At 44.0% G+C, this 12,886-nt stretch overlaps 1 protein-coding gene across 5 annotated transcripts in view; it reads left to right on the forward strand.

Annotated features, from left to right (window-relative positions):
* Positions 1–12,886, forward strand: part of TPX2 (TPX2 microtubule nucleation factor) — a 60,609-nt gene that overhangs the window by 14,057 nt on the left and 33,666 nt on the right. For 2 of the 5 annotated variants that reach the window (XM_087720663.1, XM_087720668.1), the window contains exon 1: positions 11,478–11,725. The exons of 1 other annotated variant lie outside the window; for it this stretch is intronic. In XM_087720663.1, coding sequence (XP_087576789.1) covers positions 11,718–11,725 — 8 coding nt within the window. In that variant the 5' untranslated portion in view covers positions 11,478–11,717. Of the gene's footprint in view, positions 1–608; positions 741–11,245; positions 11,342–11,477; positions 11,726–12,886 lie in introns of those variants that run through there. 2 more of the 5 variants (XM_087720665.1, XM_087720667.1) reach the window with 2 other exon arrangements.

Consider the following 12,886-nt stretch of genomic DNA (forward strand, 5'->3'; position numbering starts at 1 on the left):
ACCTACCTACCTACCTACCTACCTACCTACCTACCTACCTACCTACCTACCTACCTATCTATCATATTGCAGGTTAACTCTGCTCACTGCCAGGAGTTTGTTCCTGGTTGACTCAGCCTTCTTTCCTTCCAAGGTTGGTAAAAGGAGGACCCAGATTGTTGGGGGCAAGAGGCTGAAACTGTTTAGAGTAGATAAACCCTCCCTTCCTTCTAGCACTGGTGATGTTCCCTAGTTGGGTCATGAGACTTCTGCAAGAAAACCACCAAGCTCAGAGGGCACCAGGGACCCCCACAGTCCTCCTCCTCTTCCTGCTCTCATCCCCTCTCTTCTAGCACTGATGCTGTTACCTAGTCAGGTCATGAAAACGTCTGCAAGAAAAACCACCCAGAGAGCACCAAGGACCCCTCGTTTCAACCCTGAGCTGCAAATGGATTCTCTCCTTTCAAACTGACCAAGCCCCGCCCACTCAGCTGGCTGAGCTGGCCGGCTCCACCCCCTCCCTCCCCCTCCTCCGACTACCCCTCCCAGCAACCCTCACGGCGGGCGCGGGCGCAAGGCAGGATGGGAGGCGCGAGTCTCCCCGCCCCCCTCACGCACTCCGCGTCCAATCGGCTGCCGGGAAGGCCAGGCTGGCGAGCCGCGATTGGCCGCTTTGGAAACGAGGCGGCGGTTTGAAATCTTTTAACGGCGGCGGGCCGTGAGGTAAACTACAAGGATCCTTTCGGATGCCCGCTAGTGAGGTAAGTCTATTTGAGGGAGGGGGGCTCTTCGTCTGGGGGGGGGAAGGGGCCTCTTGGGGGGGGGGTGTCACGCCGGGATTGGGAAACGGGTGTGTAGGAAAACGGGGACGCAGTTTTCCTCCCGGTCCGCACTCCTTTTTTTTCGACCCCTCCTTTCCTCTCCCATCCACCCCCCGGTCCAAAAACAAGTGGCAGGCAGTCCCGCGAGTCAACCGGGGTGAGGGAGGGGAGGTTTGAGGGAGAGGGGGGGGTGTCTGTGCTCCCCGCGCGCCGAATTCCGGGTGGCTTGGACTACAACTCCCATCATCCTGAGGGTTGTGTGGGGAGGGGTCGTGAGGGGAAGCGGGGGGGACACCTCGACAGCCTCTCTTCGATGTGGTGGAAAGAGGAAACCCCCTACATACATATATTGCATGATATTACACAATAACGTCATTTTTTAAAACGTGGTATATATTTATTTTAGATCTAACCATCATTGATCATCATTACAACAATGCTGGTTACCCTTTATGATGCTATATAATGTTATCTAACATGGTCACCAAGAAGGGCCTGTGGGTGGCTTGTTTTTTGTTTTTGTTTACTCTTTTTATAATGTTCTTTTAAAAATGTTGGTGAGTCCTCTCTAAAGAGTCAGTGAAAGTGACCGTATATAAATTATATTTTACATTGTGTACTTTTACCTATGAATATTATCCATTTTCTACATAAATAAAAACATAAACAGGTCCCTGCTATAATTTGTAAGTATATAAATTATATTTTGCATTGTGTACATTTTATCTATGAATATTATCCATTCTCTACATAAATATAAACATAAATAGATCCCTGCTATAATTTGCAATATATATAAATTATATATATATATATATATATATATATATATATATATATATATATATATATATAATATATATATATATATATATATAAATAAATAAATAAATTATATTTTGCATTGTGTACATTTACCTATGACTATTATCCATTCTCTACGTAAATAAAAACTTAAATAGGCCCCTGCTGTAACTTGGAAGTATATAAATTATATTTTACATTGTGTACATTTACATGTGAATATTATCCATTCTCTATGTAAATAAAAACATAAATAGGCCCCTGCTATAATTTGGAAATATATAAACTATATTTTACGTTGTGTAAATTTACGTGTGAATATTATCCATTCTCTACCTAAATAAAAACTTAAATGGGTCTCTGCTATACTTTGTAAATATATAAATTATATTTTGTATTGTGTACATTTACATATGAATATTATCCATTCTCTATGTAAATATAAACAAATAGTGTAATTTGTGTAAAAATAGTATAAATAGTATAATCTGGTATAATTTGTAAGTATATAAATTATATTTTACATAGTGTACATTTATCTATGAATATTATCCATTCTCTACGTAAATAAAAACATAAATAGATCCCTGCTGCCTGACTCTCAACCACTCTGAGTGTTGATCCAATCGAGAAATTAAAAATAGCATCAAAACAACCTATTGTTTTTATTGTCAAAAACAATAAAGATAAAAGGCTTCTGCTCTCCCTAGAGCAGTGTTTCTCAACCTTGGCAACTTGAAGATGTCTGGACTTCAACTCCCAGAATTCCCCAGCCAGCGAATGCGAATGCTGGCTGGGGAATTCTGGGAGTTGAAGTCCAGACATCTTCAAGTTGCCAAGGTTGAGAAACACTGCCCTAGAGTGTGTGTTTGTTTGTGTGTGTGTGTGTGTGTGTGTGTGTGTGTGTACTGGTGGCCAAATCTGGTTTTTCAGGCTCGTGTATTTTCCAATGAGACACACCGAGACAGGAAGATTATTTTATTACAATTTATCTGAATATTCAGAAAAAGGATTCCTCATTTAAAGACCAAACCCCTAACTTTGGAATAGGATTCTTTATTGGCCAAGTGTGATTGGAGACACAAGGAATTTGTCTTTGGTGCAGATGCTCCCAGGGTACATAAAAAGACAAGATACATTCGTCAAGAATCATAAGGGACACTTAATGGTAGTTATAGGGTATAAATAAGCAATCAGGAAACAATATAAATATAAATAATAAGGATACAAGCAACACAGTCCTACAGTCATAAGTGGGAGGAGATGGGTGATAGGAACCATGAGAAGACTAATAGTAATGCAGCCTTAGTGAATAGTTTGACAGTGTTGAGGGAATTGTTTGTGTAGCAGAGTGATGGCGTTCAGGAAAAAACTGTCCTTGTGTTTAGTTGTCTTGGTGTGCAGTGCCCTATAGCGTCGTTTTGAGGTAGGAGTTGAAACAATTTATATCCAGGATGCGAGGGGTCTGTAAATATTTTACAAGTCCTCAATGGAAGGCAGGTTGGCAGTAATTGTTTTTTCTGCAATTCTGATTCTCCTCTGAAGTCTGTGTCTGTCTTGTTGGGTTGCAAAGCCAAACCAGACAGTTATAGAGGTGCAGGTGACAGATTCAATAATTCCTCTGTTGACCTGGATCAGCAATTTACAACCCTTTACATCCTTTAGCTTACATCCCCTTTTTATAGTTAACATAGCAAAGAAATCTGAAAGAGGAAAGTTGATTGGACCGGATAATAGCATGTATGTTTATTAAAATGAACGCCTGAAGGGGAATAAATTGTAAGAAGAAAGTTATTTTAGGGTTCACGAAAGAAATAAGCCAGACCCCAATTTGTACTAACCAATTTTTCTTATCTGGAACTAGTCTCCACTTAAAAACTAATAACTCTTGAACATCACTTTAAAAGAAAGAATATAAACCAGATTAAAATACCAAGTAACTATGTTAGTTAACAAATAATAAAACCCATGTTATTTGTCTCAATGCACACACACAATTGCAACATATATACGGTACACAAACATCTTTTTGTGTTTCTATCTTCTTATTTTTATTTTATTCCTTAAATTTATGTGCATCTCACTCACTAAAGCAACACTGAAGAAAATATATATCTTGTTCTTGTGTATCTTGAATTTAGATGTCTTAAAGTTTTCTACAGATTTTATTGTTTTTTTCCCAATTAGATATAGATTTTTTTATTGGTATGATTGGACATGGAAGGAATTTTTCTCCTGTGCTTACTCTTCAGAGTAAATACAACAACAAAGTGATAGGTCGTAGATCATAGTTACCATCATTAATCCTAAGGTAGGAGTGATAAATCATAGATAGGAAAAAGGTAGTAGAGAAGATGAGAAGGATAATAATACAGTCTACTACATGAGTAAATATATTTAGGCCTAATATACTGCTGTGGGAATTACCTAATTCCCACTGCAGAGTGATGGCACAGGGAATATATAAATATAATAAATGAATGAATGAATGAAAAAACTACCTTTGTGTCTAATTGTTTAAAATGTTTTTCTTTAATTTTTAATTATATGTTTTGAATGGTAAACTGCCCAGAGTCATTGACTGAGATTGGATGGCTGTAGAAACTAAACAAATGAATAAATGTTATTGCAAGTATAGTATAATATAATACATGCTAACCCCAAACATTGGGTTAAATGCCAGGGATGATGGAGATGAGGTTTTTTTAGGGCCTCAATTTTTCTTTAATCGTTGCCCATGTTTTATTATTTTGTCTACCATCCAAATATGGGGGGCAGCCTGTAAAGTGGATTCAGAAAATGTAAAAATAAATATTGCATCTTTATTTCCTTCAGCGCCCGTTGTTTGCTCCTGTGGAGAAAATCAGTTTTCAGATAAAACAGAATCAATTTCACCTTAAATCAAGTTGAAATATAAAGACCTAGGACATTTAGCCTTCAATTTACAGCCTGATATCTTATCGGAATGTTCCCATGGCAACCTATAAATCTGTCCTCAAGGTACCAGGCCGGGATGCCTCTCCTGGGTCATTTGGCAATTCCAAATTGCCCCCTTCTTTTGATTTATTTCTTCTCACTGTTTTGTTAAAAATAAATAGGCAGTAGACGGGCTGGAAGTAACTTTAGATCCATTCCTTATGGAAATATAGGTTGCATCATTTTACACACACACACACACACACACACCCCTTACAGTGCATCTCTTTTGCTGGCAGGTGTCTCGCTATCTTCTCCAGAACTAAAGGGATATTTGCACCTCAAGGTTGAACTGTGGAATCCTTGGTGCTCTCCGAGTTTGGCTGTTTTCTTGTAGTTGTTTCATGTACTTGTACTTGTACTTGACGCCTCTTCACCCATCGTGGGTATAGGCGACTTCCATGGAAATTTGACGCCACTGTAAAGGAATGGATACGGCGATCCATGGAAGCTGTTTCGGCTGGATATAACCAAGGGGACGCCAGTCCCAAGGGTCGACAGAGCCCGATTGGTGGTTGTTTCATGATCCAACTAGGTAACATCATCCGTTCTACAAAGGAGTGGGGTTTCCTGTCTTGTTTATATACAGTACAAGGCTTTTGCCATGTCAGTGTTGGTGGGCAAGCAAGGAACTTTAAACTCAGATAAATAATCAAACAACAGCCTAATCAAGACAGCACAAGAACCCTTCCGCCAACACTGGTAGAACCAGCCACTCGTATATAAACAGCAAACTCCACCCACTCTTCCAGCACTGATGATGTTAGTTAGGTAATCAAATGTCTGCCAGAGAAGAACTCAACTCAGGGAGCACCAAGGACCCAATGATAAACACTGAAATGAAATTGCAGGCAGTCCTTAAGGCTGTAATGGAACCTACATATTACGGTCATAATGTCAGGGTTACAAATAGCATCCAAAAGTAAATCAGAGTCCAAGGCAGAGTCCTCCCATTTTACCACAATAGAAAATGCGTAGTAGAATAATAGAATGAAATTCAATGGTGAAAAGAGTCAGGTTCTACATTTAGGCAAGAAAAACGAAATGCACAGGGACAGTATAGGTGGTGCCTTCCTCAACAGTAGTAACTGTGAAAGGGATCTTGGAGTCCTAGTGGACAGCCATTTAAATAGGAGCCAGCCGTGTGCAGCAGCTGCCAAAAAAGCCAACATAATTCTAGGCTACATAAACAGAAGGAGAGAATCAAGATCACGTGAAGTGTTAATACCACTTTACAAGGCCTTGGGAAAGCCGCACTTGGAATTCTGCATTCAGTTTTGGTCACCATGATGTAGAAAAGATGTGGAGACTCTAGAAAGAGTGCAGAGAAGAGCAACAAAGAGGATTAGGGGACTGGAGGCTAAAACATATGAAGAACAATTGCAGGAACTAGATATGTGTAGTTTAATGAAAAGAAGGACTAGGGGAGACATGATAGGAGTCTTCCAATGTCTCAGGGGATGCCACAAAGAAGAGGGAGTCAAGCTATTCTCCAAGGCACCTGAGGGTAGAACAAGAAGCAATGGGTGGAAACTAATCAAGGAGAGAAGCAACTTAGAACTGAGGAGAAATTTCCTGACAGTGAGAACAGTTAACCAGTGGAACAGAAGTTGCCTCCAGAAGTTGTGAATGCCCCAACACTGGAAGTCTTTAAGAAGATGTTGGATAGCCATTTGTCTGAAACGGTATAGGGTTTCCTGCCTACGCTGGGGGTTGGACTAGAAGACCTCCAAGGTCCCTTCCAACTCTGCTATTGTATTGTATTATATTGTATAGAAAGTGTGGCAGGCCAAAGATCCAAAAGAAAAGATGGCTGCAGGCCTGACACATAACTTGTGACAACCCTAAAATTATTTGATGACCTTTCTTACTTGCAACTCACTGAAATTGTTGCAACTCACTGCAATCTTTACGTGACAATTGTTAAGCAAACCAACAGTTTCCTATGGGCACGGCTTTGCTGAACTGGAAGTAAGCACTGGCTTTGGGTGAACCCACCATAAAATGCACACTTTTGAATCTGGGTAAAATGTATTCCATCTGCCCCCCCCCCCCCTCTGATAGGTCTGTTGGAATTTTGAATGGTTGCTAAATGACCGGTCTTAAGTCAAGGACTAGCTATATTGGCTTTGAGCCCTGGAGTTTGAATTTGCGCATTAGAAGGCTCCTTGCTGAGGGTTTTGCTTTAGGGCTTCGCAAAGGCACCCGGGAAGCCTTCCTTTGAACAGAGATGCTGCCCTGGAGGTACCCTCCGCCTGCCAACTTTAGATAAAAGCATGGGTGGGGCCTTTGAATTCTCTGCCTCCCTAACAGGAGTAGAAGTACTACTGGTTGCTAATTTTAAATAAGGTCCGGAAAAGAATATTTATAGCTCGGATTCTCCTTGGCGCTCTCTGAACTTGGTTGTTTTCTTGAAAATATTTCATGACCAGACATCTTATGACCCAACTAGAGAACATCATCAGTACTAGAAGGGATCAGAATTCACTGCCTCTTGGGGATTGGCCCAGAGTCAGCCAGCTGGTTTTTTTGTGTCGTTCACAGCTAGGCTAAAATGAGAACTCACTGATATCTGAAGCCCGTTTGGGAACCAGATAATGATACTCAGCCTTAATATGGCTGATTTATTAGTATCACTATATAGTCCAGTGTTTCTCAACCATGGCAACTTGAAGATGTCTGGACTTCAACTCCCAGAATTCCCCAGCCAGCGAATGCTGGCTGGGGAATTCTGGGAGTTGAAGTCCAGACATCTTCAAGTTGCCATGGTTGAGAAACACTGATATAGTCCTTGACTGACGACCACAACAGAGCCCCACATTTCTGTTACCAAGTGAGACATTTGTTAAGTGGCTTTTGCCCCATTTTGTGACGGTTGTTAAGTGAATCACTGCAGTTGATAAATTAGTAACACGGTTGTTAAGTGAATCCGATTTCCCCATTGACTTTGCTTGTCAGAAAATCGCAGAGGGGATCGCGTGGCCGCACAACATTGCAACCGTCCGTTCTGTTCTGTTCTGTTGTTCTGTTCTCTAGTCTGGTCACATGGTGGTTAAGTCAATCTGGTTTCCCCATTGACATGGCTTCTCAGAAAGTCCCAAAAGGGGGAATCACCGGGATGCGGCAACGGTCCTTAGTGGGGAAAAGGGTCATAAGTCCTTTTTTCTGGTGCTGTTGTAACCCTGAATGGCCACTAAATGAACTGTTGTTAGACAAGGACTTCCTTTATGTGTGATTCCAAATCAGTCCTTGTGTTTTAACCCCAATTTGTCAGCACATCTAACTCTTCCTTTGTAGTGGATTTAGATAAAGCTGGATGCTTCATTTGCACTAACTCCACAGTGTCTGTGTGTGTAAAATAACACACTTGGACTCTCTCCTCTTGATTTCCCGCAGCAGCCATAATAAGAACTGCAATGAGTTTTTAAGGACTGCAAGACTTATTTTAATTTGGGGCCTTCCTTGGCTTGTGAAATCTGGAACGATATCTTTAGAAATTGGCAAGAGTTTGTGGCTGCTCATTTAACACCGCTGTATTCTTGCACAAAGCAGCCAAAGGCAGGGTCCTCTTTACGGAATGATTGGTCTTTGCTGCAACACGGCGCGAAGAAGGAGGAGAAAGAGGGAGCGGAGCGAATACAGCCTTCCTCTGAACTGCAATACATGCCACGCTGTTGCATTGCAGATTTCCAAGACGTATATGGGCAAGGAATCATGGGCAACGTAGTGCAAAAGAGGAGAGGTTTAAGGGAGATCCCAGGTTTGGAACAGTGCCAAGCATGCAGTGGCCAATGTCTTAGCGTATGAGAGAGAGGAGTCCTTCAAAACTGCTCCCTGGGGTTACATTTGGCCAGGGCGAGGGTCAGCAACCTTAAAACACTCCAAGAGCCACAAAGATCCTAACCGGAAGCCCCCCATTCAATTCTGGAGCCAACCGGAAGTCCGGTTCCCCCACCATAGAGTCTCCTCCTAGCGTGGCATCCTTTTTCCTCTACCTGTCCTAACCGAAAGCCCTATCCATTGTGGAGCTGACTGGAAAACCCGCCCCTTGCCATAGAGTCTCTGCCTAGCGCGCTGTGTTCAATTGTGGTCATAAGTTGAAGATTACCTGTATTGTGGAGCCAGGGTTAAGCGTCCGGCTTGGTCCTAATTTGGTTTGGAAAGGCTCCAAGATTGCCAAAGGCCTTTTCTCTTTGCTTATGGACCCCTGGCTTATCCTGGCTCTGCTTACTGGTACAGCGTTGTCATCAAAACACAAACCAGACATCCCAGAGTCAAAACATCTGAAGAATGAGACAATAACCTATGAAGAAGGGTTACAGGAAGTGGGTAATCTCTGCAGACTTTTAGCTATGCAATTGGGGATGAACACCCTTTGAATAGCGTGGGAATAGGAATGAATTTCCAGAGGGGAAAATTGCAAACTACAGGAACCAGGAGCGCTACTCAAGTGATCCTGAGGACACAGATGAAGCACCTCCAAGTGCTTCAAAGACCCTCTAAAAAGGATGGAAATGACCAGCTGTCTGCAAGGAATATAAATCCGTCCCCTCCATCCAGTCAGAGCTGAAGAAGCTTCTTGAATGGGAAGCGAAACCTCTTCAAAACAAAAAACAAGAAAGACCAGTTGTGGTTGTTGAAGAGATGCTGGATGCAACTGATAAAGCCTTCTGGAGGGTGACAGGTAGGAAGAAAATTGGACTGTACATTACCATCAAGTCACCAAAGGAGGCAGCTGCGTGCAGAGCTACTCGGCTGCGGTATTTGAAATCCTGGCTGTCGAGCTGATTGATGGATTCGGCCTGGCCTGTCAGGAAGGGAACCAGGCTTGATTGAAAAGTGTTAGATTGCTAATTGAAATAACTTGTGAGGGGTCCTTGGTGCTTCCTGGGCTTGGTTCTATTCTTGTCGATGCTTCGTGACCCAACTAGGTAACATCATCAGTCAGTGCTAGTAGGGTTTGTGGAGAGTGGGAGGAGGACTGTGGGGTCCTGGGTGCTCTCTGAGATTGTTTTGTTTTGTGACAGTCATTTCATTACCCCGCTAGGTAACAACATCGGAGGTAGGAGGGAGTGGAGTTTGCAAGGAGGAGGAGGAGCCCTTGATGCTCTCTGAAGTTGGTCCTTTTCTTGCCGATGTTTTGTGACCCAACGAGGTAACATTATCAGTGCTAGGAGGGAATGGAGTTGAGGAGGAGAATGGAGGACAGGGGACCTTGATGCGCTCTGAACCTGGTTCTTGTCTTGCAAATGTTTCCTTAGCCAAACTGGGTAACATCATCAGTACTTGGAAGAGTGTGGGATTTGTTCAGCAGTCAGAAGTGTTGATGAAAACTCTTTAATTTCACAATAGGCTTACCCATAATTTCAGCTGGTACATCCCATTCCAAACTAAGCAATTTCTAGCAGCCTGTCATACTGACAGATTACTAGCTATCAACAGGCACGTAGACATAAAGAAAATGTAGTCAAAAAAGGGTTCCTCTATTTTCTTTATGTCTACGTGCCTGTTGATAGCTAGTAATCTGTCAGTATGACAGGCTGCTAGAATTGCTCTATTTAATGGGATGTACCAGCTGAAATTATGGGTAAGCCTATTGTGAAATTAAGAGTTTTCATCAAACACTTCTGACTGCTGAACAAATCCCACCGTTTGGGTCACGAAATGTCCACCAGAAAACAACCAAGCTCAGAGACCACCCAAGGCACCCCCATTTCAATCCTGAGCTACAAATATTCTCCTTTATCCGCCATCCGCGGTGCCCCAGTAGTTAGAGTGCAGTACTGCAGGCTACTTCTGCTGCCTGCCGGCTACCTGCAATTCAGCAGTTCGATTCTCACCAGGCTCAAGGTTGACTCAGCCTTCCAGCCTTCCGAGGTGGGTAAAATGAGAACCCAGATTGTTGGGGGCAAGAGACTGACTCTAAACCGCTTAGAGAGGGCTGTAAAGCACTATGAAGCAGTATATAAGTAAGTGCTATTGCTATTCCTTCCTTCCCTCCCTCCTTCCTTCCTTTAAAAGCACTATGAAGTGGTATATAGGTCTAAGCGCTATTCCGTCCATCCTTCCTTCCTTCGAAAGCATTGCGAAGCGGTATATAAGTCTAAGTGCTATTGCTATTCCTTCCTTCCTTCCTTCCTTCCTTCCTTCCTTCCTTCCTTCGAAAGCACTATGAAGTGGTATATAAGTATTATTGCTTTATTGAAACGGCACTTTATTAAATTGGTCTATCTTTCCTCATCTGGGGCCAGCAGTGCCCGATGCCACCTGAAAGAATTCCCTGGCTCAGAAAAAGCCACCCAATATTTTGCCAGGCTGCATGGTGGCAATGAAACAGAGAATTTTTTTTCTCTTCTCCCAGCGGGAGAAAAAGTTACCCGTCCGTTCCTGGCCCTATAAGATGGGTCATCTTAGGGACTCGCTGGCTGGGGTTTGCAGGAGGTTCAAAAAGTTTCTGTTTTTCCTTTGACACCTATTTTTAACCTGATGTTGCTCAAAGCTTGTTGGGGGAGAGGGGGGTGCGAATTACAGGGCATGCAATGTCAGGGGCATTTATTTTTGGGTTGCTGGGAAGGGAGACACGGATCTGTAGCCAGGACAGGCTGGGGGGTGGGCAGCGAAGGAGCCTGGGAAATCCTGGCACCGCTTTGATCTTCCCTTCTGGACTAACGCCCGATTCCAGAAATGGCTCCGATGCCCCTTCGGGCACACCAGAGAAGCAGAGTTAGCCCGGATTTTTAAGCATAAGCCAGCCATGACTGGTAAGGGATGCGGTGGCTCAGTGGCTAAGGGTCTGAGCTTGTCGATCAGAAAAGTCGGCAATTCGAATCCCCAGCGCCATGTGACGGAGTGAACTCCCGTTACGTGTCCCAGCTACTGCCAACCTAGCAGTTTGAAAGCACTCTGGAAATGACCTGGTCACGGAGGGGGATGCCTTCCATGATCTCCCAGCAGTCCACCTCTTGTTGCCTCTTGCTCTCCATAAAGAAAGCCGCCATTGTCACTCCGTCGCCAAGCGAGGCGCGGCGCCCTGGAGACGTTGCTTGAGCGGAGGGGGCAAACGCCGCTGAAATGCGATGCCTGCTCATCATCCTTGGCAGCTCCGCTTGTTGAGCTGAGTGGGCGAGAAGAACGCCGATGACGCAGTTATGATTACAATTTTATTTTTCTTAAAGGGAGGAGTGTTGACAGTAATGCGATCCCCTCCCCAGGGGGTGGTGGTGAAGAACGGATCTCATTCCGGCCCCGGCTGTCAACCTCCATTCGTCTCCTTCAGGCTCCGCTATGTTTCCCTTCCTTTGGGGCGCACAATTTTTTGTGAGGGGGAGGGGAGGGAAGGTTGGCATCTTGTGGTCCAAGGCTTCTGCCCCTTTGCAGCCAAGCGACGCTTGTGTGTGTGTGGGGGGGGGGTTGCTCCCCACTTGAAGTTGGCCATTGTCCACCTTTGCAGCGAGGGGAGGCCGGGGTGTAAGGATGAGAGTGGCACCTGCTAACGGCCTGGTAATACACACCTGGGCAATGTGCCCACATGTCAAAGATGCTAGTTGAGTAAAAGCAGATAAATCCCGGGTAATGCCACCCTCGGCCCCAGCTGTCTGCAGGGAAGCTTGCACTCAAAAGCCTTTCTCCAGAGATGGCAGCGATGCTTTCTACCTGGGTGACTTTGGGAAGCTTTCGCCGCCACTGTCTTGGGCGGCATCTGATGCCATCTCTAGCTTCTGGTTTAGAAGAGCCAGATATGGCTGGTCCTTGACTTACGACCGTTAGTTTAAAGACTGTTCCATGAGCCCAAGACGCTGCAACCACATGAGTCAGTTGCCAAGCATCTGAATTTTGATTATATGACCCTGGGGATGGCTGCAACGCTCCTAAGTGTGAAAAAAATGGTCATAGGTGACTTTTCACTCACCTTGTAACTTTGAATGGTTACTAACTGAACCGTTGTAAATTGAGGACTTCCTGTACAGCACTGGAAAAAGGACCATTTTTTACACTTCCCGAGCTGCAAATTTCCATTGCTAAGCCAGGCAATGGCTGAGGGAGCTTGGCCTCGCTTTACGACCTTTCTTGCTGCAGTTCTTAAGCCAATCACTGCGGTCGTTAAGTTAGTCACGTGGTGGTTAAGTGAATCTGGCTTCCCCAATGACTTTGCTTGTCAGAAGGTCGCGAAAGGGGATCACGTGACCCTGGGACACTGTGACCGTCGTAAGCATGAGTCAGTTGCCAAGTGTCTGACTTTGAATCGTGTGGCCATCGGGATGCTGCAACGGTCGTAAGTGTGGGAAACGGCCGTAAGTCACTTTTTC

The sequence above is a fragment of the Thamnophis sirtalis genome, unplaced genomic scaffold, assembly GCF_051295495.1.
Source record: "Thamnophis sirtalis isolate CommonGarterSnake01/CBP01778 unplaced genomic scaffold, rThaSir2_p1.2 scaffold_7, whole genome shotgun sequence".
NCBI classification, from domain to species: domain Eukaryota; kingdom Metazoa; phylum Chordata; class Lepidosauria; order Squamata; family Natricidae; genus Thamnophis; species Thamnophis sirtalis.